We start from the raw sequence: 26,708 nt of genomic DNA, 5'->3' as shown, positions 1-26,708 counted from the left end.
CGGCCGAGCCCGACCCGCCCCAGCGCCGCCGTCCGTCGCCGCAGGTGCCGCCGCCGCGTCCCGGGGAGAGGAGCTGCCGCGGGCCCGGCCGGCGGCCGCCCAGGCCGGCGAGGAGCCGCCGGAGAAGCGATGCAGGAAGGTGAGTGGTCACGGGGCAGTGGGTAGAGTGACTGTGCCACCCCCCGGGCACTTGCGAGAGTACCCAGAGGAGCCCCATGTCATCCATCCACCCACCCATCCTTCCACCCACCCATCCTCTTGTCCATCCACGTACACACCCATCCATCCATCCATCCATCCGTCCATCCATCCATCCATCCATCCTTCTCTCCAGTCTCTGGGCACAGGAGCATCCCTGTTCTTCCAGTCTTTCCTGCCTGCTGGGATGAGTATCCCTCTTGAAGCCCACCATGCCTGGCCACTGGGTGAGGGTGAGATGCTGGGCTGTGACTGCAGTGTTGTTCCCAGCTGCACATGCTGTTTCTCCACAGCCATTGCCATAACTGAGCAGCCAGTCTCCGTCTCTGTCCCGGTGGGATACTCCTTCATGCTGCGGTGCCGAGCCCAGGGATGCACCTCACTGCAGTACCAGTGGTTTTGTCAGTACCAGGTAAGGATGGGGTGGCCCTGGGTATGGCACCAGGCTGGGTCCTTGCACACAGTGGGGGAGCTGAAGAAGGGGAGGAAACCAGGGATTTCCACTTTTGCCGCTCTTACAAGGGGCTTCCTAGTGCCTTCTACTGCCAGCAGTGGGGAAGGAATTGCTGCCCACTGCCTGTGTTTTCCCTTTAGTCTGACTGCCGCCCGATTCCTGGAGCGACCAACCAAGACTTGCCCATCATTGCAGAGCAGACCCAGCTCTACACCTGCAGGGTCAATGACCTCCACAGAAATGCCGTCTTCTCCGACTGGGTGAAGGTGGAGGTCCATCAGTGTGTTGCCAGAGGTACAAACCTGTCTTTTACCTTCTTGGTGTATTATGGAATTACAGAATGGTTCGGGTTGGAAGGGACCTTCAAGCTCATCTTGTACCACCCCTTGCCATGGGCAGGGACACCTTTCTGTCTCGGTTCGAGACAAGTTTAGGGGGAAACACTCTGGAAGGAACGTCTCCTCCCCAGAAGACAGGTTTCAGCACTCCCCCCCCACCAATATGAAAGGAATTTCTTGGATGAAAGTGAAGAAAACCTATTTATTTAACAAGCAGAGGACCAGCAAGGCACAGGAAACAAATGAGTAGTGTTAGATAGTAAACCTCCTCGATGCGGAGAAAGCTGGCGGATTCAGAGTTCTTTTCTGTAGCTGGCTCGACCCCTCCCGATGTCCAAGGCTGAGATGTGGCATCCCCACAGCCTCCCTGCTGGTCCACGGCGTCCGATGATCTGATTCTCAGATCACAGCTAGGCAGAAGAGTTCCAGAAGAAGAGGAAGAAGAAGAAGTTACCGGAGGAATTCAGTATGCCAATATGGGAAAATTTATTTCTTGCCTCAGCTAAGAGGCTGGCTAAAAGCAGAAAGGTGCTCCCTCGGCTCTGCAGTGGTGAGAATGTGGGGGGTGTGTGAGTCCTTGAACACAAACCATGCTGAGGAATTCGCCTGGCTTCTCTCCCCCCTCTTCTGGACCCAGCTTAAAGCTATGGGACCCATTTCTGGGCATAAAGCAGATGATAGGGAAATACAGTAGTATCATAAAATCACCCCAAGACACTTTCACTAGAGCAGGTTGCTCCAAGCCCCGTCCACCTGCACCTCATGCTTGCCATGGGTTTCCCAGAGTTATTCTGGGTATTGGGACTGGAAGAACCCATCTGGCTACTTCAAAGCTGACCCAAAATAACTTGGGGCGTGGTTGACCTTAGAATGTTGACTGCGCCCTTGGAAGGAAAGGGCGAGGATCAGGTTTGGGAAGCCAGAGGCAGGGCTTTGGTGTGGCATTTACTATCACAGGCGTTGCTCTCAAGGGTTCCCTGCTCCCCAAGGAGAAAGGTGATAGTTGAAAATGGCCGTTGTTTGCTGTCCTTGTGGAGGGAGGACCAATTCTGTGTTGCTGCCTTGCAGGTCTGCCCCCTCGGCTGTGGCGAGGAGAACCAGTCATTGTCCTCAACCCCAGCGAGCAGCGGGTGGAGGTGGGGCAGCCGCTGCAGCTGCAGTGCGCTGCCATGGGGGTCCCAGCCCCCAGCTACCAGTGGTACCACAATGGGAACCTGCTGGAGCGGCAGAAGAGAAAAAAACTCTGGGTAAGGTTTTCTGGGGATAGTTCAGAAGCTTTTGCTGCTGAGGTGGGTAATGGGAGAAGCTGATTGCAGGGTTGTGAGAAAGCCCTCCACATATCACCCCACTGCTTTGATAGCCAGCTGGATGGCTCTGTGTGAAGGGGGAATATGTTTTATGGACTTCTTTGAAAGTTGTGGATATTCCTCTAGGAGGAAACCAATCCATAGATGCGTCAAGGGCTCTCAGCACATCTCTTGTGCCCGTTTACAGTAGAGACGTGAGAACAGTTATTGTCTGTGTATGCAGGGGAGTGCGGATTGATGGAGCTGCGGGAATGCTGTGTGCCTGCTGGAGACCTAGAAGGAAATGTGGTTTGCCCTGACAGGAAAGAGTCAGGGAGGCAGCAGAAGGGCTCGCTTTGTTTTGTGTCGCTGGCTGAGTGTAAATCAGTGCTGTCTTCTTGAATCAAGAAAGGAGATTTCCTTCCAGGGCATTACGTGAAGGGCACAAGGACAAGACATCCAGTCTCTTCTCAGTAGTGGTCGATGGTATTACAGATGGCCTTAGATGGTATTACGTGGTGGCCTTAGATTGCACTTCTGATGGGAAAGCTCAGTCTGGGCACTAAGAAGAGGTTGTTTTCAGAAGTGGATGGCGCTGTGCTGGAGCCAGAAAGGCAGCAAGGTCTCTGTCCTTGGAGGTGTTCAGGGCTTGCATAGACAGAGCTATGGCCACCCTGACTCAGTGGTGGCTTTAGTCCCTCTCTGAGCAGGATCCTGGGCTGGAGAACCAGAGTCCTCGCCAGCTAGTACTGCTCTGGGTCTTGTCCCCATCCTGATTCTTTGTGAGGCAAAGTCTCTGCGAACAGCAGGAAAAATACTTCTTATTCCATGACCGTGAGTGCCTTCAGCAGATCCTGGCAGGGAGCTTCAGACTTTTCACCATAAATAATGTGATTTAACTTTTGATCTGCCTAGATCACCCATACCAAGGTCAGTGACTCCGGCACGTACCTCTGCTGTGCCTCTAACAGTCACGGAGAGCACTGGACCAACGCCGTGGACGTTCACATCGGTGAGCAGAACCAGCCCACGTTGCTTTGCTGCACATCACCTGATGTGAGACATAATTACAGGGGACAGAGGAATTTGGTGCTCTCTGGAGGTGCTGAGCTGGTGAACAAGGACTGTGATAAATAGGATTCCTTGATACTGGGGCTCTGAGGGAGTAAAAGGAGCAGTGGCTGGAAAACCCCCTAATTGCAGCAATGTGCTGTCCGACAGGTGGGATGCTGCTGGGCCCTGTAGTGTGTCAGACACCTGCTGTGTAAGGGCAGGCTCAGTGCTCTCAGCTACTCCCTGCCATTTTCTTGCCATGCCAGCGTGCTGCTTTCACAGCTCCAGGCCAAATCGCAGCAGGCTCCTGTGGCCAGACCCATTTCCAGTCTCACTGAGATTAAGGGATGTGCTCAGACATGGAGCTGGAGAGGATGGTGTTTATTTGGGAAGGTTCAGGCCCCTCGGGCTGGCAGCTCAGGGCTGATGCTGTGTGAGTGATGGATCCCAGGGAGAGGATGTGTCCCCAGACCCCCAGGCACGTTCCACCTCTGGCTGCTTTGACCCTCTGCCTTTACCCTATGTGAGGCAGGAATAGCATGGGCTGGCTTTGCTGGCTCTTTACTCCATCTAGAGATTTTTCTATGCCATAAGCTTCTTATCCTGCCTTTTAGGCTGTCTTTAAAATTTCTCCAAAGTACAAATTGATCTTGTGTAGCCAGAGAGCACTCTGCCTGCCTCCTCATAGCTGGCAAAACACGTCCTAGGGGGATAGTGAGATTTGGACACCAGATTGGGTTGGGTTCAATGTGTTACTGCTGGGGAGCTTTAACTTGCAACAGGTGCCTCTGTCAGAGGCAGAAAAGGATGAGTGGTTTTGTTCTGAAGCTTTTCAGGCATCTCTGGTGCATCAGCAACACTGGTTCAGGGGCCAAAGACCCATGAGATTTATGCAATTTATCCCTAATTTTTTCCTTTAGAGCATGTAGGGTTCTGGAATTTTCTCCTGGGCTGGATTTTTAAATTTATTTCTAATTTAAATAGGAAAAGCTGGAACTGTTAGGGTAATGATGATTTTAAGAGGCTGGAATGCTCAGGTAGGAGAGTTTGTGGACCAAAGTGAGTAACATTTGGAGCAGCTTTTCTGAGCCAGAAGTGCTAAAACAACAGGGAAAGGCAGAGCAGGGAGATGAAAAACTCTGGGAATATTATTGCAATCAAAAGCAAACAGGCAAACTTTCTCTGTTCTGGACATTTCTGGGGAGAAACGCTCCGTTTTGGAGCTTTTATTGAGTCATTGTGTTCCCTTTGCTTTTGCTGCAGCAGGGTAGCAGGTGAGTCACATTAGGTACGAGCTTCTCCATGTTGTCCCTCCTATCCTGGTCTGCCACTTCTCCAGGCTTTGCATCCCAGCTGCTCAGGATGTCATAAATCAGGCTGGATTTCATAAATCCTCCTAACATCAGACCAGTGTCTATAAAGTTAGGCTATGAAGGAATTGCCTGAGGAGTGTTGCTTGTGCAGATCCTCTGTGTGTTTGATCCAGCTGTGCATTGTTGGGGATATTGGAGCAGGATTCAGACCTAGCACTGGGTGCTGGGCCCAGGCTTATCATTTCCCTCTTTCTTTTCCAGGTACATGTGGCTCTGGAAAGTTTTTCGGTGAGTACTTTCATCTTTTCTTCCTGAGCAATTTTTCCTTTAATTAAAAGCCAGGCTCCAGGGTGGATGGGAGGACAAGGAATGGGAGTGCTTTTTCTGCAGAGACCGCTTCAAGCCTTTATGCCCATATTGCCACAGGCTCTGCACTCTTGGATTAGAGCTACACAGCATAAAATGAGTCCCATCCCCTGCCAAGCCCTGATCTTTCTCAGCAAGTGGAGTAAGATTATTTGTAATGAGTAACTGAGTCCTAAACTCTGTGCCTGCCAAATGATTTTAAAAGTGTTGTTCACATGACAACTTATCCCTACTTGAAATACCTCCTCAGAGCAAGGCAAAGTTCCTCGCTCCCACCACTACTGAGCGACATAAATCCCATTTTTTTACAGTGGGAGGTGGGGATAAAATCAAAGCAGGAGCCATGGGTTTCTCTCCTTCAGCCCTGTGAGGGAGAGGACCCCTCAGTCTGGCTCAGCAAATCCCTCTCCCATGCACCACTGACACGCCAGACCTGTGGTCATGGTAGGGCAGGTAGAGCAGAACCTCTGCATTCCTGGGATTTTGGTTGTCAAGTGAAAACTTTTCAAGCCTTTCTGTCAAAATGATTGTTTGTGTATTTTGTTGAAGTATTCAGAAAGCCAAGGGCTTTCTGGAGAGTGCTCCAGGCTTGCAGCAGCCTAGGGTCTATCCTTGCTGCCTAACTCTTTCCTTAGATTGCCCATATCCTCACTCCAACAGGAGGAGGTGAGGTGATCTTGCCTCCTGCTGAGCATTTCTGGCTTTTTCACTTGGTGTTTGTTTTAGCTACAGGCAAAATAGCACTTTTAGTGGGCAACAACCGCTACCAGCATCACCCCAACCTCATGGCTCCTGTGAGGGATGTGTTTGAGCTGAGTCGTCTCCTGGAGCATCTGGGCTTCCGGGTTGTCTCCCTGCTGGATCTGAACAAGGCTGAGATGGTGGCAGCGGTCAGTCGGTTCCTGCAGCTCCTGGGGAAGGGAGTCTATGGTAAGGCAAAGCCAGGTCAGCCACCTGCCCATGCTGAGTAGAGACTGGGCAATTTTCTGAACAGTTATTGAATTAAAAGAGAAGAAATTGAGCTTTGCTATCTCAAGGGAGACCTGCATCAGTACCAGGCTTGGCAGGAGCCCCTGGATAAGTGTAGTTCAGTTTTGGCCAGGTTATAGTCAGGCAAAGTGGATGTTTCTCCAACACGTGGCTCACCTCCAACCCCAACAGTGTGGGCTCAAACTGAGTTTTTGGGGAGCCAGTGCTTCTGATAGTGAATGGGAAAGGGGGCTTTGATTTTTCCTTGGCTGAAAGAATTGAGGAGACTGACTGATTGTCCTCCCCCATCATGTGTGAGGAGGGGAGCTCCTTTTGAGCCCTGACTGCTGAATCTGGTCATGATTTTCTTAGTTCTCTTTCCTGAAGGTCTAATTTGGGCCCTTGACAACCCTTTTGCAGAGGAGCATTTCCATCTGCAGGTGGCTTTGAGGTTGGGCTTCGAGCTTATTGCACACTGCTCAGTGGGAAGCGTTCCTCAGCCACGAACCCAACCAGCAGATTTGTGGGTCTTAAAGCAGATGTTCAGATTTGGTGGTGCAAGTAGCATCTTTGGGGTCCCTGAGATTCTCCCAGCATGACAGATACCCTGAAAACACCTTGCAGGTGGTTTTTTTTGCTTCCAAACCTCAGTATGAGGCTTACCTGCCAGCTGTGTGGCACCCAGACAGTGAAAGTCATCATGGGCTGATTCCAGGCTGGCACTCAGTGTGAGGTTTGGAGGTTGTGCAGTGGATGGGGACCTGGCCACGAGGGAAATGCTGCACAGCCGCCTTGTTCTGGGAAGCACTGACTGGAGGGGGAGGCTGAGCTGGTGGGAAGGGCTGTGCGCAGTCCTGGTGCTCCAGCTGAGCACGTCACCTATGACAGTGTATTCCCATGACTTCACTTGCAGCTTCCTTTTGTTGTTGCTCTCTGAAATCCCCTTGTATCCCAAGCTTTACCTCCTCTCCCAGGTCAGAGTCATCCCAGCTGCCAGTCTTACCCTCTATCCGTGGCATGTGAGGACCAAATGGCATTTTATCCATGGCCCTTCCTAAGCACTGGAGAGAAAAAATGCTTGGAAACAGCAAACCATTCACAGTGTCATTCCTTATTTGGACTTTTAGAGCTTTTCTGCATTCGTGGCCTCTGATCCTTCCTGGCAAAACTGATTTTGTGCGCTGTCAGGAAAAACACTAACAGCTGAATTGAGTGTTGAGTGTTTGTGAGGCAGCGCCTGCTTAGGTTGAGGTTTTCTTAACAGCTCTCCAGGCTCAGTGGTGTGCTATTCTTTGGAGGCAGTGAACCCCAGTGTGAGCTGGGTCCAGCAGTGATTGAGTTCAGGATTCTTGCCACATTGGCTGGAATCCTAATTTAATGATGGGACATTGGGTCAGGCTGCCTGCTGAGTGCCCCAGTTGCGGTGAGACAGCAGCTCCAGGAACAACCCAGGCAGCCTGTTAAAGACTCCAGAGGTGCCTGTGACAGCCAGTCCTGTACATCCATGTGTGGGTTGGACACGCTCCTGCAGCATCCCAGTGTTCTTGAGGAACCTGGAGGTGCCACCTCCTGTGTAGCAACCACCAGAGCTGAAGTCAGGAGAGCTTTGTGTAGACATACAGAGGAAGGAGAGGGCTGACTGGTGAACGTGAACCTCCATGGGTTGGTGCTCATTGCCCCTTGGTGTATGGTCTGTGCCAAAGAGGGCAGTTGGACTTTGTGGTCTCTGTAACTGTCCCTCCAGGAACTGTGGGCTTTTGTGAGACTTTCTTCCACTTCCACATCTCCCAACCACCCCAGCACAGCTCCTTCTCCCTCTCCTCCCAGGCCTGGATCCTGAAGTGTTCAAAAAACAAGTGGATGTGGCACTACATGATATGGTGAGGTTCAGTCCAAGGTTGGACTTGATGATCTTGGAGGTCTTTTCCAACCCTAATGATTCTATGATCCAAAGGTTTCTCCAATTCACTGTGTGGAGGTGGTGGGTTATCAGGCTGCTTTTCCTCCTGATCTCATCTTAGAAAAGCTGCAGAGGATTTTTGAAGGCCCCAAACATCCCTCAGACAAATAGGGAATCCCCGTGGATTTTTTTTGAGCATCCTAAAAAGTCCCAAATCAAAAAAATTACATTGGAAATGCAACGAGAGCAGAAAGTTGTGAGTGGAATACGAGGAAAATGGAGTCATGCCTTTATAAAGCCTCATGCTGCATTGTAAGCAGTGCCTGGAGCTTCCCCTTTTTAATTTGGTACTCGGAAGTTTGTCTGTGATGGGCAGTTCTGACTCATACGATGTGGAAAGAACTCAGAATTAAACAGCCCTTTCCTTCTCTGGGCAAATTGTTGACTTTCCTGTTCAGGAGGAAAGATTTAGTCCGGGAGAGGCTGGAGAAGTTGCTCAGGTGATGTGAAACCCACCCTTTTTGATTTGAACATGAGTCTTTGTGGCTTATATAGCATGGGGAGCACTTGATGGTACATTCAGGTGCTCAACAAGACCTCAAAAGTTAGAAGATTTAAGGATTGAATCATTCTTTGTGGGCTTTCCTGTTACATTTCATTTTTTTCCAAACCTCAGTGATGCTGCCTGGTAACAGATGTCATCACTTCTCTTGTGTGTACAGGCAGAGGGACGAAAGCCACCAGTGCTCAAAGGCTCAAGGGGCCCAACCTGCATCTAGTTTTTCTAGAAGGCTTCCTTTTTTATTCTCTTTTCTAATCTCAGGGGAGGGTTTTGTGGGTTTGATTTGCAAGTTATGAAAGTTTAAAGCTTCTGCAAATCAGATCCTACTGTCTCTGGCTGGCAATCCACAAGAAGAGGAACACAAATCTCATGGGCACCTGTGAAAATGGCCGTTTGAGAAACTTTCCATTGTGCCCTGAGAATAGAAACCAAAGGTGACTCAAGGCCTTTTTGACTATGAGATCATGTTTTCCATCCTCCACACGATGAGATCATGCTTTCAGCCCTTCAGCTCCTACCCCTATTACTGCATCCTTGCAAAATCAGACCAAAGTGAGTGCCCTCCCAAGTCCAGGGGCAGGAACAGTGGAGGGAAAATAGAGGAAAGGTTACTCACTGAACTGTGGGCTTTGGCAGCGAATCTGAGTGAAGAATTTCTCCTGTTGTTGCTTCTTAGCTGCTTTTTCTGATTTCTGACCTCTCACTCTTCACTGTCCTTCGGTTGCAGTAACACAACTCTCTGTGTCACCTCGCAGAGCTATTTTTAACCCATTTCAATTCTCCAAGTTGGCTTTCACCAACCAGCATCCCGCAAGCAGTGTCATTGGTGCTGGGGAGGGACAGCCAGCCGCTGTGCAGCTTCCTTTTGGGAAGCTCCAGCCTTCTTGAGGATCCCTGTGCCAGCCCTGCACTGAACACAGGGCTTGGAGAGGAGCCCCAGCTTAGGCCATCCCAAGCTCCCCAGTGCTGGCTTCCCACCTGGATGGCCCTGTGTTGCCATCTCTTGGGAAAGCAGAAACCATTACTAAGTGTCATGTGCTTAAGTGTAAAACCCAAAATTCTTGTTGGGTCTTGGACTTCCCACCAGCATCTGCATGAGTCTGACTCCTCCCCTGCCTGACAGGGCTGGTGCCTGGTTGGAGGCTGTTGCAGCACATGATCCTTGTGTTCTGGACATCTGAAGAACTCACTTCTCTCTGTGTCTAATTTTTCACCAGCTTACAGGTGTGTGAAAACAGGCAGACCCTTGAAGTCAAGAATGTTTCCCATCACCTAAGTTGGTGCTGATCTCCTAAGAAGAGTTGTTAGTCTCTTCTCCCAAACTAGGAAACTGAGGAGCGTCTCATTTAAATGGCTGTTAATGTATTTTCCATCCTGGTAAAATCTTTTTCTGTTGCCTTATTCCTTCAAAGAGCTGAGGAGCTCTTGTACAAGACATTGTACAAAGGTGAACTTCAGCCTGGCAGGTGCTGAGCCTGGGTGTTGTAGCACAGAGGTTTTGGAAGTGTGTAAACCCAGGGACTTCAGGAGACAAACAGTGCAGGAACCCACAAGTACGGGAGAGCCTCTTGGGGCTGCTTCCAACTCTAATTAAGGGAATAGTTGGGAAAAAGTTGAAACTGTGAGGTCAGTGTAGCTCCAGTTCCATAGGTGCTACTGGTCTAGGTCTGCCCTGCACCAGTATTCCTTCAGGACATGAGGTGGGACATGGCCATGGGGAGCTGGTTACAGACCTGCAGATTGGCATCCTGAGTCATCCTCTCCTCTCCCTCTTCACAGCTATATTCTACTATGCTGGACACGGGTACGAACATCTGGGGAGGAACTACATGGTCCCTATTGATGCTCCACAACCCTATGCCCCTGAGAACTGCATCAGTGTGCAGAGGATCCTCCAGAAAATGCAGCAGCAGAAGACGGCCCTGAACATCATCCTGCTGGACACCTGCAGGAAGTGGTAGGGTCCTCTTCCCCCTTCCCCCGCCTGGGCTGGGCGGTCCAAGGGCTGGAGGAGGGTGGCCATCCTCACCTGTGGGTTTTGGCAGCCCCTGTGATTGCTACATCCCCCATAGTGCTGCTGAGTCTCTGTCAGATGTTATTGATCTGTGCCATAAAATCAACCACACTGTCAGGTCCTGCAGGGTGTCCTTGGGGATGGGTCAGTGTCGCAGTGTCCAGCCACAACTTTCTAAAAGCGTCTCCAGGGCGAAGGCGCTCGGCAGGACCGGCACACACTCACACACACGTACACCCACACACCACGGATAGCTGCAGGAAAGGATGTACACCCACACACCACGGATAGCTGCAGGAAAGGATGTACACCCACACACCACAGATAGCTGCAGGAATGGATGTACATCCACACACCACAGATAGCTGCAGGAGTGGATGTACACCCACACACCACAGATAGCTGCAGGAGTGGATGTACACCCACACACCACAGATAGCTGCAGGAAAGGATGTACACCCACACACCACAGATAGCTGCAGGAATGGATCGACGACAAAGAGACAGGAAGGGTCCTCCTATGGGGTTCCACGGGAGGAGTTTAATGCAGCCACGCTCATGAAGGGTTCCAGGGACGAAGACAAAGAACATAGGAGGGTCCAGGGTTATACAGGAGCGGAGGGAGCATCAGGGACCAGTGATCTGAGGGCACGGCGGTGGGACACAGGCGGGACTAGGTAAGGGAGACAGTGGGGAGCTCTGAGGGGGTGGCAATGGGGCAAGGGCCAATGGGGGAATGGAGAGTGGAGAACCTTCTAGGGCAGGGACATATAAAGTACCAAGGGGCAGGGAGGCCAATGGGCCGACCAGGGAAACAGAACTGGGGTACATTAACATAACAGAGCATCCTGGGGAAGCCTCTTTTGTCACCCTAACCTGGGGAGGATCTCTGATCTTAGGGACTGTCCCACCAGCGGACTCTCTTTGTCCCTTGTTCCATAGGCTCACCGGCCTCCACAGGTCAGTCACGTATTAGTGCAGAGAGCATCAGACCTTGTCTGAGATCTGCTGGAGAGAAGGGGCTGGAGACCCTCCCTTGGTTTTTTGAGGTGGAGGAGCCTGGCAAATACAGGCAGGTTGCCTCAAGCCTGTGGAGGGATAGCTCTGCCTGGCATAAATTGTTGGCTGAAACTCAGCACAGGGTTTGTCTTGTGTTTCAAGCCTGACCCACCTGAGCTGATCTTGCTGACTGTGTGCTTTCCTGCTCCATGTTTCCCACGTGCTCAGGCTGGGAGCGTTCAGTTCACCTCTCTTCTCCTGGCTGCAATCTTGTTAACATCTCCGTGAGAAGAGTGCAGCTTGACAGGGAAAATATTTTAAGCCCTGCTACTTGTTTTTCCTGGCCTTAAATCCTCCTGAAGTGGTTGTGTTGTGAAGCAGCTGCTGCTGAGGTCAGAGATAAGCATTTTTCCTCTTTCTGTGGAAAACCCATCATCCTCACTTGGCCTGCAGACTTCTATCCTGCTGCAGAAAATTACTACTTGTCCAGTTTCAGCAGAGGTGGGTGGACTGCTGCAGTAGAAGCTGTCATTAGTTCATTTATTTCAGGCTCCTGAGGCAGATTTACAGGTCAGAAAAGACCTGGAGAGCAAACGTAGGAATGTCTCTCTCTTCGTGCTGTGGTTCCTGTGCTAAGAACTGGAAAGACAACAGAGCTTTTGAAACCCTGAGAGATCTGCCAGCCCCTGGAGAGATGATAAATTTTTCATGCCTTTTAGCTGTCGTGGTGGGGCTGCTTGCTTTGAGTAGCTTAAAGCTGGCTGTGCTGGGACTTGTCCTGCAGCTCTGGAGTGGGAGCTTGGTGTCCCTTGATGCTGCCCTGAACTCCCCAGAATGGAGCATCCCCTTTCTCCCTTCTTGCTGGCGGCTGAAAGCAGAGTGTGTTGCTTCCCTGGCACACCTTGCAGCACCTGGCTGTCCTCCCCAGTTTGATAACAGGCAGGGCCTGCAGCCATTCTCATGGATACTCTGCTGGAGCCAGACTAGTGCAGCTCTGGGCTGCTGGTGTTCCATGTGAGGGCAGTGTGTGATGGGGAGGCAGTGTGGGGGCTGCACAGGCACCTCAGTGCCAGTGTTAACAATCTGTAAACCAGCTTTTGAGCTGCTGTCTGTCTCCCTTTGAGCTGCTGTCTCCTTCCTTGGCATTTCCAGCGGTTCCTTTGCTCAATGGAGTCTCAGTGGTGCTCTGGGAAGAGGATGCAGTGTGAGATCTGCTGTGATATTTAGGCAAAGTTGTGCAGCTGGTTTTCTCCCTCCTTCTGCAAAGTTCACACCTCCCCTTTTCCTCAGCAAGCATGGTACTTCATGCAGTGGGTGTTATCCCAGACCTTTTTGGGGGCAGGAACTCTCTTCTGAGCTCATTTTTTTCTCGAGAAATCACCATTTCAGCTCAAGGAAGCACCTGGATTTCATAGCTGTGTGTGTTTACACCTCTGTATAAAACAAGGCTCCCAGGGCCTCCCTTCCTGACACCCTCCTGGTCAGACTGATGCTGCAGGTCTGTCAGCAGCTCATGCATGAAGCTGTGTCTGTGCTAAGAGGGAGCTCACCCAGAGTTTCTCCTCACCCTGTATGTTGGCATCAGAAATGCCAGGGTGGTGAGAAACACATCCTTTGCCAAGTGGGAGCAGATGCTCAGCCTTAGCAGGCGAGGAACCAGAGCACAGAGCCTGTGTGTAGCCTCATACATTTATATGCTGATTTTGGGTGGATGCGATTGCCTTTTCCAGGAATTCCCTGATTTCTCCTTGGACCTGGAACCAAAGATTTCTGCATTAAATTAGGAGCAGTTGAGGAGCAGATAAATCTCAATATTCAGATTTAGAAACATGTCTTCTTTCTCACATTTTCTCTTCTGATCATCTTTAAGACAACTTACACAAGTCAGTTGAATTCTGCCATTAAACATCTCCAGACTGTGCCACCAGCAGTAGGTGACGTGCTGGCTGCTGGCAATACCCCTGTCCCTTCTGCTCTCCTTAGCGTCCCAGCTCCAGCCCCAGGAAACTGTGCTGGGATTGAATTGCATGGACTAATGCTGCCTCTGTGCCTGGCTCTTGCACTGTGTGACTGGAAACAGCTCCGAGTCACTGGTGTGACCTGGAGGCAGCCTGTCCGTGTGCTGTCAGTCTGGCTTCAGTCAGATGGGCAAGGCTTGACCATTCAGTGCAACCAAGATATCTTTTTTTGTTGGAAATCAGATCCTGTCACCATGGATCTACCTGATTTTGAGAGTAACAGGGGCTGTGCTCATTCAGCTGCATCTAGACTGAGGTGTCAGGACCAGTTTTGAGCTTTGAGACTTGTGTGCGTGTCCTGGTCCTGTCTCTGAGGGAGATCTGGGGGCGTATCATCCATAGCCTGCTTTGGTTCCCTGAGGCAAAAGTGTGTGTGTGTGGTCTGGAAGGGCCCCGTGGGGTGTCCCAGACCTCCAGCAAAGGCAATTGAGCTGTAACCATGGTGGTGTGCACCTCTGACTTCTTGAGGGACGGTTGTCCATTGGGCCATGGTGAACCTGTGCGTTCTCTGCACCGTGGTTCTGCCTGGACATGTTAAAATCCAGCCTCTGGAGGGAGGTGGCAATGTGCACCCATGGCTCCAGGTTGTACCCACAGCTCCAGGTTGTACCACAGCTTCAGGCTCAGGGCAGGGAGCAGCTTACCAGTGCAGTTAAGCCACAGCTGGACATACCTACTCCTTCCCCTGTGGTTTGGGTTCTTGGTGGGACTCCCAGCTTTAGTCTCTCTGGTTATATCTGAGGTGAGGGTTGATCCTACTGCCATCCCTAAGAGATGGACACGAGGAGTGTGTGGGCTTTGTTCGTGCCAGCTGCAGATGTCCTTGACACTGACTTGTGCCTTTGCCTCCTCTCCAGGTACAACCCAGGGTGTGCCTTGTCCCAGGTGCAGCCACTGGAGCCGTGGGGAAACACTGTCTATGGCTATTCCACGTAAGTGACTTCACCACCCCCACACCCTCACGTGGGACCACACTCTGGCACAGCCCTGTCTCCTCTCATCCTTGCATGCATGGTGGCTCTGGAGGCTGGAGAGGGCTTCTCTTGTGTTCCCTCTGGCTCTCACCCTCCATCTGCTGGGTTTGCTGTTCAGGCACTTCTGTCCTTCCTGCTGCTGTCAGCCTGTGCTTCAGTTACAAGTTGTGTGTGAAGGTGACATCAGCTCCTGTCACCTGTTCTTCAGCCTGATTCTCCAGGTGCATGTCCCATGAGCAGCCCACCCAAAGCCTTCTGAGATGCTGGGTATTATTTCCCGGTCCAGTGCCAGTTCCACTGGCTTTTCACCTTCATCACTTGCCTGGGCTGGCAGAGGAGACTGTGCTGTCCTATCCCATTCCCTTCCACTGCTTTTTCCCATCCTGTGGCCTGCCCACCCTCTCCAGGACACAACCCAAGCACTTTGTGTTATTCCTTGAGAAGCTCACTTGGACCCAGCCACTACAGTCTGGATGGAGTTGGCCACCCCAGACTCGCCCTGGACCTCATGCCCAATGCAGAACTGTGAGGACTCTGAAGAAATATCCTTATTCTTGCAGGAGTGAAGATGCAGAAGCCTATGAATTGCAGGATGGGGAGTTCAGCTCTGGGATCTTCATGAAATACCTGAAGAAGCACATTCTGCAAGAGAAGAAGGTTACACATATGCTGGAGGATGTGTTAGAAGGTGAGAGGCGAGTTAGAAACCACTTGCTTCAGTGCAAGGGGTGAGAAGAGAGAGCAGAGACCATCCCATCCCAGCCAGCCAACCGTTCCTCCCTAAAATCCAAATCACAGGCCATGCCCCATGGGATCTTTCAGTAGCCTGGGAGCAGCATGGGGACATTTGTGTAGGGCCCGAAAGGCAGGGAGATCAATAACGAACCTGGAGTGATCCTTGTGCTTCCGACTCTTTCCTGCAGACATTGGCCATGATCCCCTGGTCACTGGGAAGCAGGTGATGGAGATCAAGCACACGCTGAAGGAAGCCCGGTCCCTGACGGATCCCATCTGTCCCTCGGGAGCAGCCACTGAGCACTGGGGACACAGCCAAGGTGAGCCATGGGGGGTGTGGGGAGGAGGGAGCTGGGGGTCCCCGTGCCCCTCAGGGACACGGCACTGCAGGGAGGTGTTGACAGGACCCTCTGAGGAGTTGATCCTGCTTGAATTTCCCTTCCAGAGCCGCTGAGCAGAACGGTGACCTTCCCATGCGGGGCACGGGTGGAGCTCCACTTCCTCCAGCTCTTCTCCAACCTGATGTTCGTGTGTGCCAAGCCACAGCCACCCCTGGCCCACATCACTGACCCCCAGCTCCTGCTCCGCTGGCCTGCCGTGAGTCTTCTGGCCAGTTCTGTTCCTGGGCTGCTTTCCCCATTTCAGAGGTCGGAGGGTGGTTGGGCTGAGTCCTGAGGGCTGGGAAAGGCTGATCCCAGGTGAAAATGGATCCCCACCTCTGCGTACACCTCTTTGAGGCTCCTTCCACACCTCTGTGGATTCCCTGCCTTGCTCGTCATGCATCACAAAAAAGATTTGGCAGCAGTTTGATGCCTTTAACCAGTTGTCCCTCAGATTGATTTCTGTCCTGCCTGATTAAATTATTGCATTTAATCTGATTGAGGCCAAGAGCTATTCTGTTTTCTGTGTTAGAAAGCAGGTCTGGCTTTTTGACTCATGCCTTTTTAGTCTGCCATGCTAATATATCTTAATGCAACAGTATATTCCTTCCCAGTTGAGCTGTACCAGCTTCCTTGCGCCCTTTCTCACACCTTTCCTCACAGACCATGTGCCCAGTGTGGGCTTTCCTGGTGGTCTCCATGGGCCACCCCTATGGATTTAATTTGCTGCTCCTTTCTGTAACCATCTCCCTTGTTTTCTGTAGCCCTTCTTCCAAAGCGTAGCTCGTTTGTGGTGGATTTTTTGGCCCTTGTTGCTCGTGGAGGGACGCTGCTCCTCAGCACATTGGGGTCACTGATGCAGCGTGGTGTATCCAGGAGGTTTGGAGCCTGATCCTGCCCATTCCTAAGCTGCACCACCATTTCCTCTTGTGAGCATCATGCATGAAAATTGTGTCTGTGTGTGTGAGCATGTATTTGTGGGCTTTCCCCAACATCAGTGACTGGGGGGGAGGGGGAACCCAGCTGCCTGCTCCTGCCTCTGGAGCTGTCTCAAGAGGGATCAGAGAGTCAAAAAGGTACCCCCGTACAGCCAGATCCCTGCTTCTGTCCCACTGCACGGCGGAGCTGGCTCATGCTGAGCTCCAGTGCCGTCTGAAGAGGCAGCAGCGTGTCCTCCCATGACTGTCACCTGCCCCACCTCAGACACCACAGCCACGACCACACCCCTGTGGGGTCCCTGAGATGCCCACCGGGCTCCCTCCAGAATCTTTCCAGAGCACCTGAGGGATGCTCAGGGCAGCTGGGGTCCCCCTAAGTCCCACGTGCGTGGCTGAGCTGCAGGAGCCAGAGGCTGAAGGCCAACAACACCAGGCTGAATGTGAGGTTGTAAGCCCTTAGAATGATCCCAGAGAGCTGTTTTGTTGAGGAAATGGGGAATGTAGGAAATGGGAGTGTTCCCACCATTTGCCACATTCTGGTTATCAAAGGGACTTAAATAGGCTTGCTGTGGGTTTGCCAGGAATAATTATGATGGAATTTTCTGGCATTGATTCATTTTCTTTAGTTGTCCCATATTCCCTCCCATCCTGTGGGTTGCCTGACTTGCATTTTTACCTGACAAGCACTGTCTTTAGAGGGAGAGGCTGGTCTCGCACATGACCCAAGGCATTCCTATTTTTTTTTTTTCTCTATACTGCTTAAATCCTTACTTTTTAAAAACCTTTATGTTGGATCTCCTTGTTTACCAGACACTTGATCTGGAGCTGTTTGACATAATGGCCTTGCCAGTCAACCTTCCCCCAATTTATTTAGAATATCCCTATTTGAGGGCCAGCTAAAACCTGGCCTTGCCAATTCCTGGGCACCATCTTCATTAAAAAACACATCCCACCATGGGGAAAGGTTTATAAGTAATTATGAATTGTCAAAAAAATTAATTTAGAAAATGCTTTTCTCCATTTTCTCCTATACAGCCAGAAATGATAAAGGAGAGTGTGGAAGGGAATTAGTTTGTGGAACAGGAGGCTGTGGTGGCTGGGAATTCAGCAGACTGCTGATACTTGTGGATAATGAGTTGCTGTCAGCTGACAGGCTTTGAATCTCATGTGTCAGGGCTTTAATTCATCCCTTGAGAGCACAGAGTCATTGAGCGTTTGGGGTTGGAGGGGATTTCTGCAGATCAGAACCCTCCTGCTGAAGCAGACACACCAGGTTGCTTCTTGCCCAGGTGAATGTCTTGAAGGTCACTAGGCTGGAGAGCTGTGTTCCCATGGGATACAGCCCTGGAACCCAGCTGGTGGATTTTCAAGGATCCTGAGGAACAGGGAGTCAAGCAAAGGCATCAGGAGGCCTGCATGGATTTGCTGGGGGCTCCTAACTGAGCTCACACATGAAAAGGTGTGCAAGAGGCAGAAGCAGGGGCAGGTAATGTAGGAGAACTACAGAGATGTGGTTGAAGCATGTAGGAATGGGGCTCAGAAAGTCAAAGCCTATGTGGAGCTGGATCTGGGGGCAACAAGAAGGGCTTCTACAAGTACCTCAGGACTCCCAGAATCCTGAAACTAAGGAGAAGGTCTGAAGCAAGGGGGACACATGGAGGAGGAGCAGGACCAGGTCAGGGAGCACTGAACCAGCTGGACATTCACAAATCCCCAGGACCTGATGGGGGCACCCACAAGTGCTGAGGGAGCTGGAGATAAGACTGCAAGGACACTCTCCATCTCCTCATGGTCTTCCTGAGGCCTGGAAAAAAGCCCCTGTCAGTCCTGCCTTCCTGGAGGGCAAGAATGAAGATTTGGGGAGCTCCAGGAGAGTCAACCTCACCATGATCTCTGAGGAAGTGACAGAGCCAATCACCCCCAAACACAGCAAGGACAAGGAGGTGACTGGGAGCAGTTACAGTAGATTGCAAAGGGCCTCCATGCCTGATAACCTGATGCCTTCTGCATCAAAGTGATGAGCTCGGGGGACAGGGCAAGGGCAGTGGATATTGTTTGTCCTCCACACATGTCCAGTTCTGGGCTCCTCAGCACAAGAGAGACATGGACATACTGGAGAGAGTCTGGCAAAGGGCCATGGAGATGATGAAGTGGTTGAAGCACCTCCCCTGTGAGGAAAAGCTGGGAGAACTGGGGCTGTTCATCCTGTGGAGGGACAGGCTTAGAAAGAACTCATTCAGGTCTACAAATACCTGCAGGGAGCCTGCAAAGAGGACAGAGCCAGATTCTTCCCAGTGGTGCCCAGTGCCAGGACTGGAGGCCATGGGCACACACTGATCCACAGGAAATTCCATTTAAAACTAAGAGAAAACTCTCCTTTGAGGGTGATTGAATATATTTGGGCTTTTTGGAAAATCAGGGCTGTGGGATTGATTTTTATTTTCACTGATGTGCTTATTAAATACACAGATCCTGTAACACCTGCAAGTGTCTCTGCAAGGTGCTACAAGGCAGGGTTAGATTTTGGAAGGATTTGGATAAACAGAAGGTGCAATTCGAGGCCAAGGCTGTTATTCAGCAGATGCAAGTTCCTGCACATGAGCAAGAATAAAAAGTAGCATAAGCATGGGATGGGCAGTGAATGGGAACCAGTTCTGGTCAGACCCCAAAACAGCTGGGGTGACAAAAACAGGGCACAGAACCATGGCAAGATTGGAAACAAGAGCTCTGAGATTTTTGTGAGATCCTGTCTGGCTCTCCTGGCTGTTGCTGGAACACTGGGTCCAGTTTTGGGTCCATGCTTCATGGAAAAGAAGTGTGCCAAGTAAAGCACAAATGAAGTAATGAAAGGAAAGAGCAAGACAATCGTAGTTTAGGCAAGAAAAGCAAAAATTTTGATTTTATGGGGCCTTCAAATCTATAAAAAGTTGTTTCCAACATGGAAGTAAGTCATGGTTTGAATTGCGGGGAGGAAGTTCCAACGTGGAGATTGCATTCTCCCTAACGTCTAATCTAACGCTACCCCTGCAGTAGGAAGCTGTCCCCCTCTTGTCCTGCCACTCCAGGCTCTTGTCCAAAGTTCCTCTCCAGCTCTTGGAGCCCCTTTAGGCACTGGAAGGGGCTCTGAGGTCTCCCTGGACCCAGCTCTCGCAGCCCGGCATCAGAGCAGGGGGCCTCCAGCCCCCAGAGCATCTCTGTGGCCTCCTCTGGACTTGCTCCAGCAGCTCCTTGTGCTGTTGGACCCCTGGGCTGGAGGCAGCGCTGTGGGTCAGAGCATGTGCTGGAGGATGGAGCTGGCTGGACACAGCAGGGCTACATCCTCCCTTCTGCAGCCGTGCTGCCAAAGCCCTGTGTCAGCAGCATCTGGCTGATGTGCTTTGTGCCTCTTTGGTCCCCAGGTTTAGTCTCCATTCACTGGCCTGATCTTCCCCAAGCTCCCTCCAGTTTATCTTTCCAGTAATGAGCTGCCAAGTGCAGAGATGGATTTGGCTTTCTCTTGCACAGAGATAAATGGTGTTTCCTCAGCCTCCAGTGACCTACTGGATCAGCAATGGTGCTACTCCTGTTCCACCAGCCTTGCATGCAGGGGTGATCCTGATGCCTGCAGATCCCAGCCAGCATTTGGGATCCAATGTTTTTCCTCATACTCTCCTGGCCAGAAACAAATCACTTTGGCTGTTTGCAGGCAGCAGTTCAGGGAAGGCCGGGAAGAGCTCCCAGCGCTTCTCCAGCTTCTACCTCCCCAAATATCCTAACGGCCTCCTTCATCAGCATGCCCAGCACAACTTCTCCTGCTAAGGATCACACTGGGACGGTTGCCAGAGTCAGCTAGCAGAGGCAAGTGCCTTCTGGAAGGGACTGGTGGACTATGGTCCATTCTGGAGGACTCAAATCCAAAGTGAGAGGGACATGGTCACAGCCCCAAGGCTGCCAGAGCTCCAGGAGCGTTTGGACACTGCTCTCAGGCACAGGGTGGGATTGTTGGGGTGTCTGTGCAGGGCCAGGAGTTGAACTCAGTGACCCTTGTGGGTTCCTTCCAACTCAGGATGTTCCATGGTCTATGATTTCGTAAGGCCTTTATTCCCTTGTCTCTTCCCGGGGTATTAGCGGCTCCAAGATTCAGTCAGTACTGAAGAGGATCTCAGACACAGGGCTGTTTTTGGCTAAATTTGAGGAACTCAGCAAGAATTGGTAGTTCTGTAGATGGTGAGGGGCTAATTCAGCACTCAGCACAACTCAGAGCTTCCAGCTGTGCCCTTGGAAAACTTGCTGCCTTCAAACTGCTGGCAGTACCAGTGGTTACAATACTGGCTGGTGCTGCTTCAGGCTCTGCTGAAAATCCCACCATACCCCATTTTTCATAGTAAGATGTACTCGGGGTCTTCTCATTGATATGCACAAGGCAAGTGTGTAAAATCTCTGCATTCCTGTTGCTTGCTCTCTGTAGTACTTCCATATTAGGATACACAGCATTTCCACCAGGCAACATGTCAATCAAAGCCCTGAGCACGTGTTTGATTGGCAGTTGTGCCTTAATGCTTCATGCTGATGCTAAAATTTCCTTGCATTTCCTCTTGTTTTCCTGACCCAGGAGACGGATGACGTGGCCATCCAGAGGGAGAGCCATCTGGACCATGTGGAGAGTCTGCTCGCCTCCGTGTACAAGCGGGAGGAGCTGGACTGCATCTTCCAGCTCTGTGCACTGCAGAAAATTCAGGTAGAGAGTAACCAGGTGCAAATTTCCACAGTTCTCCTGCATTCTCATGGAACTGGTGTCCCCATCCCCATGGCTGGAGCTGGATATGCCTTTCTGACCATGTGTCTGTGTCAGTGTCACATCCACACTGATGTTAGAGGAGCTTGTTGATCTTCAAGGCACAAAAGCTGCCCTCTTTTACAGAATCACAGATTGGTTTGGGTTAGGAGGGATCCTAAACCTTATCTTGTTCCACCCTCTGCCATGGGCAGGGACACCTTCCATTATCTCAGGTTGCTCCAAGCCCCATCCAACCTGGCCTTGGACACTTCCAGGGATGGGACAACCACAGCTTCTCTGGGCACCCTATGCCAGGGCCTCGCCACCCTCACAGGGAAGAATTCCTTCCCAATATCCAACCTAGCTCTGCCCTCTGGCAGTGGGAAGCCATTCCCCTTGTCCTGTTATTTTAGGGCCCTTGTTTGAAGTCCCTCTCCAGCTCTCTTGGAGCCCCTTTTTAAGAACTGGAAGGGGCTCTAAAGTCATCTTGGATCCTTCTCTTCTCCAGGCTGGACACACCCAGCTCTCCTAGCCTGGCTCCGTAGGAGAGCACTGTCCTTTCACCTCACCTTTTCCACTTCAGCATAATCTTTCTGATTTACAATCAGGCTGCAGAGCCCAAGCGTGGATGCTCTTTGCTGTTGTGTTGTCTCCCCTGCCTGACCTTCCTATCAAAGCTGACCCACACCAGCCTGTGCTGGGAGCAGAGACAGGCATCACTGGTCGTGGATTGTTCTGTTTTTCTGTGCTGCCTGGCCAGGGAAGCTGCTCTTTGCCCCATCAGCCACGGGGAGGTCAGACCTGCCCAGTTACTTCAGGTGGAGGATGTCTCACGAGGCTGTGTGCTTGCCTGAGAGATGAGCTCATGGGCTGGCCAGGATCTCCTGTCATCAGAGTAACACTGCCAAGCCTGATCCAAGCTGTGCCTCTTTGGCACGCTTGAAAACACCCTCAAACTTTTTAAAGACCATGAGAGAGGCAGAATTGCTGGTCTCCTGGCTTGTCTCTCCTCAAACAGCAGTGTGCACTTTGTCTCTACTTGGACTTTTTTTTTCCTCTCCTAACACACAGCCAGTGGATCTTACACCGAGTGCTGCTCTCAAGCTGCTGCCTGGATCTGCCTACAGCAACTTCTGCTTGCTGAGTACGTGATGTGCTTCAGCATATGGCAGTGCTTTCAGTTCTTGATTGTTCCTGGAGCTCTTTTCTGAACCTTTCCCAGTTGTTCTGCGTTGCTTTTAAGTGCAGACAGAGACCTGGACTGGACATCGCCTGCCAAAATCTTCTTGTTCTATTATACATCTCCCTGCTCTTTACAGGTGTTTCAGGCACAGCGCCGTGCTGGGGTCTGCTTTCAGGGGTTTGACTGCCATGAATGTGGTTATTCTCTTATTTCTTCATCTTTTAGAAAATTCTAAAATAGTGCTAGGCTGTGAGCAGATCCCTGTGGAGCACTGCTGCTTAAAGCTGTTGGTTTTTAGAGTGTCAGGTGTGTTTTAGTTCATAGAATCCCGGAATGGTTTGGGCTGGAAGGGACCTTAAATCTCATCTCATTCCACCCCCTGCCATGGGCAGGGACACCTTCCACTAGCCCAGGGTGCTCCAAGCCCCATCCAACCTGGCCTGGAACACTTCCAGGGTTGAAAGTGTTTAATGCTTTCCTCTCCCATGTGCGTTGGTCTTGGCCATGGTGCAGCCCCTCCTGCTCCCCTGTGCCCACATCGCCAGAGTGGTGCTTGCAGTGACAGTGCCCTGATAGAGCTGATGAGATCCCACATGTCCTGATTTCAGGAGAAGTCCTGAAATACAGAATCCATGGCTGAGGCCTGTAAGCATCATGAGCTGTGTGAATATGAACAGCTCATTTTCTCTGGCAGTAGCATTGCTCCATCGTGCCACAGCATGGGGCTGTGAGCCTGCACGAGAGCCAGCCAAGGCTCCTTTCTGGCAGCAGCAGCAGCAGGAGAGCTTTGCTTCCGATCGAATTCTCCCATTCACTTTGTGTTCTTTGCTCTCCCCTTCCAGACAGACGTGGTCCTGCAGTTGGATTTGCATTACACCCGGCCAAGCACAAAACAGAGGACTTGTGAAAGCCTCCAAACGACCCTCCAGAGATCCCTGCTGGGGCAGTTTTTCAGCCAGAGGAATGACTCCCAGCCGGACGCCCAGCCAGCTCCTGCCCGCGCCGGCAGCGCGTGCCTGCGAGCTGCGCTGGCACTGAGCGCGGACCCGAAGGGCCAGGGATCCCTGAGCACAGGCTCTGGCCACAGCTTGCCCAGCAGCAGCCCCTCCAACTTCAGCAGCGAGCCCGAGGAGAACGATGAGAGCGAGCTGGGCGAGCTCTGCTTGGCACTGCTTCGGGCTGGCCCGGGGCAGGACGGGCCCTGAGCCTCAACCTTGGGAGCTGCTCTTTTAACTGAGGCCTCAATTTGAGTGCTAAATCTGTCAGAATCCACCAGCTGCTTCCCAGCCTCGGCATCGCCCTGTCTGAATGAGGCCAAGGCTGCTTTTTTGGAAAGGTTTCTCCTATCTGCACCGTGTGGTGTGCAGGGCCTCAATTCCCTCGGGGAATATTCCCTGTCCCATGGCAGCATCGGGACCAGCAGGGAGTCATTGTGTCTGGCAGAGGACAGGGCCACCCTCCAGTCACAGCATTGCCAGGCAAAACCAGCACCACTGCAAGACAAGGGCACTGGTTGATGTTTTCTGCCTGAAAACAAAAGTTGCTGCATGGAATGTGATGAGAAGCCCACAAACACTACAGACCCCTCTGGCTCAAATCCCAGCCATGGCTGCTGGGTCTCACCGAGCTGTGCAAGGGACACAGGGCTGGACCAGGGGGACCAGGTGAGAGTGTAGGCTCTCCCTGGGGTCCCAGCATGGTTTCCTTCCCATGCCTGTGTCAAAGCAGGTGTTAAGTTATGCATTTATGTATTTCTGAAGAATGTATTTATAACTGGGGCGAGACAGTCGCTTGCCAGGAAAAGAAGGTCAGGTGTTCTATGCAGTGTGTGTTTACATTGGAGGCTGGTGTTCCACCAGGAATAGCCTCCAGGCAGGTGCACTGACACCTGCCCCTTCCAGCCTGGTACAGGGGCATTAAAGGGTGTTCAGCCTTCTGCAGTTCCGAGGTCCTCTCAGGTGCAGAGTGTCCTACTGGAGAGATGGAATGTACCGGGATTGAGAAAGGATAACCTCAAAAAAGTTATTATTAGTGCAGATTGTTTTTTCTGCAGATTGTGTGCCTGTCTGTGCTGTGGGCAACCTCAAGCACTACATGGAGAACCAGCTGTTTGGGGAAAGCCACAGGTGAGCAGGGCCCAAAGGGCGGCCTGGGTGGGCACAGGCCCCTCCCTGATTGCTTCCCTCATACATGTTTGATAAAGGTGATTACTCAGTAACGGCCTGAGAGGGTGATCCAATAGTTCCAGAGGGGCCAGTGACCCCAGTGAACTGTGCAGTCTCCATCCTTGGAGGACAGTTCACTCTGGACTACAGAAGGTGCTGATGACCTGATCCAAGCTGGCTGAGGGCTGGACCAGAGACCACTGGCGATCCCTTCTGGCTGCTGTGGTCCTGTGGAAGAAAGAGGTTGGAGGGCAAAACTTCTTGAGAGGTCAAGGGTAGCAGGGTGGGGAGAATGCCTGAGCTCTGTCTTGCTTTAAAAGGGCTGGAGGCAGAATTTTCTCAGTTTTGCTCTCCTTCAGTGAAGATACATTTCTGTCTGTGGTGTCAGTTGCAGCATAGAAAAATCTGAAAAGTTGCTTCCAGATAAACCATTCTACAAGTGCTGGAAACCTGTCCAAAGAGAACAGAGGAGGCTTTTATTCTTCTCACAGTGAGTAGAGCCAAGGGAAAGAAGAGGGGCCCCAGCTGGCTGAAGGCTAGAAAGTCTCCTAGAAAAAAACCTAAAGGTCAAAAAAAAAAAATTCAGAGGATATAGTTTAAATAAGATGGGCTGATAGAAAAACTAAACCAGAAAATAATAAACTAATTTCAGGAAGAACCAAAGATGAACTCAATACTAGCAGCCACTGAGGGCACTGTGGGAGTGGCTCAGCAGGCATTTGGGAGGAGCTGGGGGGTCTCTGTGAGGATTGTTCCCACCCTCCTGTGCTGTTGAGGCAAGGCTTGTTCCTGACTCCCATTATCCTGCCAGGTGTCATCTAATGTGAATGTTTTCTCATTCAAAGTGAGGCTGTTTATTTTTTCTGAATAAAACACTATTGGTGTTTTTAATGCACAAAGCTTCACGTGGCTCTGAGTTAACTGTGTTTATTTTCCCTCTGATTGCCAGGGTGTAACTTAATATTGATCTACTGGGATTTCATGCTTCCATCTTGAGCTTCCAGGCTCTTCTATGTGAGCATTGTTTCTTTTTTTAGATAACTAAAAATACTGAAGTTTGGATTTAGAAGGCAGATCAAATTACTAGATAGGATGAAATGATGTCAGGTGAAATGTGTAGATAAAATAAGTCCTCATTCATTGTGATTTGTCCCTCTGCTTTCTAAGTGTGGCTCTGATGGCTTAGGTGGTCTCCTGTCCTGGTGCCAACCACAGCACTTGTCCCTGTCATCAGTTCTGCTCCTCCAAGGAGACCCTGCAGCCAAACCCAGGGGAGAATCACCACATTCCCATGGTGGTTCATTCCCTGAGATGATGGTTTGTCACATCTGGGAACTTGCTGAATTGCAAAGGTGAACTTTGTGTCTTGGGCCTCAGCTGGAGTCATTGTAGGAGGGGATGGGACTGTGGATCCTTCATCCCCACCTTTACACATGAAATCCCAACTCCCTCATGGTGCTTAGTGCCAGTAAATTCTCTGGAAATCTGTGTTTCCATCTCCCAGCATCCAGGACAGACAAGGCATCCCAAGATGACTGTGTGTCTCTTAGCCATGTCCTTTCTGTAGAGCTTGGCCTCCACACCCCCTGGAAGGGTGGGAAGGGGGGAGTGCCCAGGCAGCAGCAGGCAAAGCGGGACCGAGACGTCGGCTCCAGTTCACCTTCCCTCTCTGCCTCCTTCCCTTCCACAGCCACTGCCCTCCACTTCCCCTGCTTCTGGGCCAGCCTGTGCCCAGAGGCTGCAAACAGTGCTTAGAGCCATTTTTGTAGGTAATACAGCTGCTTTCCTTCACCCAAGTCTGTATTTTCTTTAAAAAGCACCAAGTGAACTGAAGCTTTAAAACAATACATGATGAAAATAGCAGCACCTAAATATTCAATAATTTTATTTTTAGATAGATGCCCTTCTTTTCTTCTCTGCTAGGGCATATGTGTTGAAGAGAAAGGCCTTGGACAACAGCCTGATACGTTCTTCTTCTGCTATAGAATTCATTTGGGATGCAGTTCTCAGCTCATTTGCTGATGTTTGGCAGTTCCTGACACAACAAGGCAAGTGTACCCAAAAGGATTGATAAAACAAGGCAGTGAAAATCAGAGAAATCAGGGAA

General features: G+C 51.1%; 1 protein-coding gene across 2 annotated transcripts in view; it reads left to right on the top strand.

The window, feature by feature from the left end:
• Nucleotides 1–25,510, top strand: part of LOC121662027 (mucosa-associated lymphoid tissue lymphoma translocation protein 1 homolog) — a 26,828-nt gene extending 1,318 nt beyond the window's left edge. The window contains exons 2-15 of one of the 2 annotated variants that reach the window (XM_042022805.1): nucleotides 45–139; nucleotides 492–610; nucleotides 793–946; nucleotides 2,059–2,237; nucleotides 3,192–3,288; nucleotides 4,904–4,930; nucleotides 5,735–5,938; nucleotides 10,219–10,396; nucleotides 14,328–14,402; nucleotides 15,005–15,132; nucleotides 15,368–15,499; nucleotides 15,625–15,776; nucleotides 21,089–21,214; nucleotides 23,279–25,510. In XM_042022805.1, coding sequence (XP_041878739.1) covers nucleotides 130–139; nucleotides 492–610; nucleotides 793–946; nucleotides 2,059–2,237; nucleotides 3,192–3,288; nucleotides 4,904–4,930; nucleotides 5,735–5,938; nucleotides 10,219–10,396; nucleotides 14,328–14,402; nucleotides 15,005–15,132; nucleotides 15,368–15,499; nucleotides 15,625–15,776; nucleotides 21,089–21,214; nucleotides 23,279–23,641 — 1,944 coding nt within the window. In that variant the 5' untranslated portion in view covers nucleotides 45–129 and the 3' untranslated portion in view covers nucleotides 23,642–25,510. The remainder of the gene's footprint in view (nucleotides 1–44; nucleotides 140–491; nucleotides 611–792; nucleotides 947–2,058; nucleotides 2,238–3,191; nucleotides 3,289–4,903; nucleotides 4,931–5,734; nucleotides 5,939–10,218; nucleotides 10,397–14,327; nucleotides 14,403–15,004; nucleotides 15,133–15,367; nucleotides 15,500–15,624; nucleotides 15,777–21,088; nucleotides 21,215–23,278) is intronic. The other variant, XM_042022806.1, reaches the window with a different exon arrangement.
• Nucleotides 25,511–26,708: the final 1,198 nt, after the last annotated feature.

Source organism: Corvus kubaryi, unplaced genomic scaffold, assembly GCF_017639235.1.
Source record: "Corvus kubaryi isolate FWS band 111438036 unplaced genomic scaffold, C.kubaryi_AGA036_p1.0 37220, whole genome shotgun sequence".
Classification (NCBI taxonomy): domain Eukaryota; kingdom Metazoa; phylum Chordata; class Aves; order Passeriformes; family Corvidae; genus Corvus; species Corvus kubaryi.
This window is presented reverse-complemented; position numbering and strand designations above follow the sequence as displayed.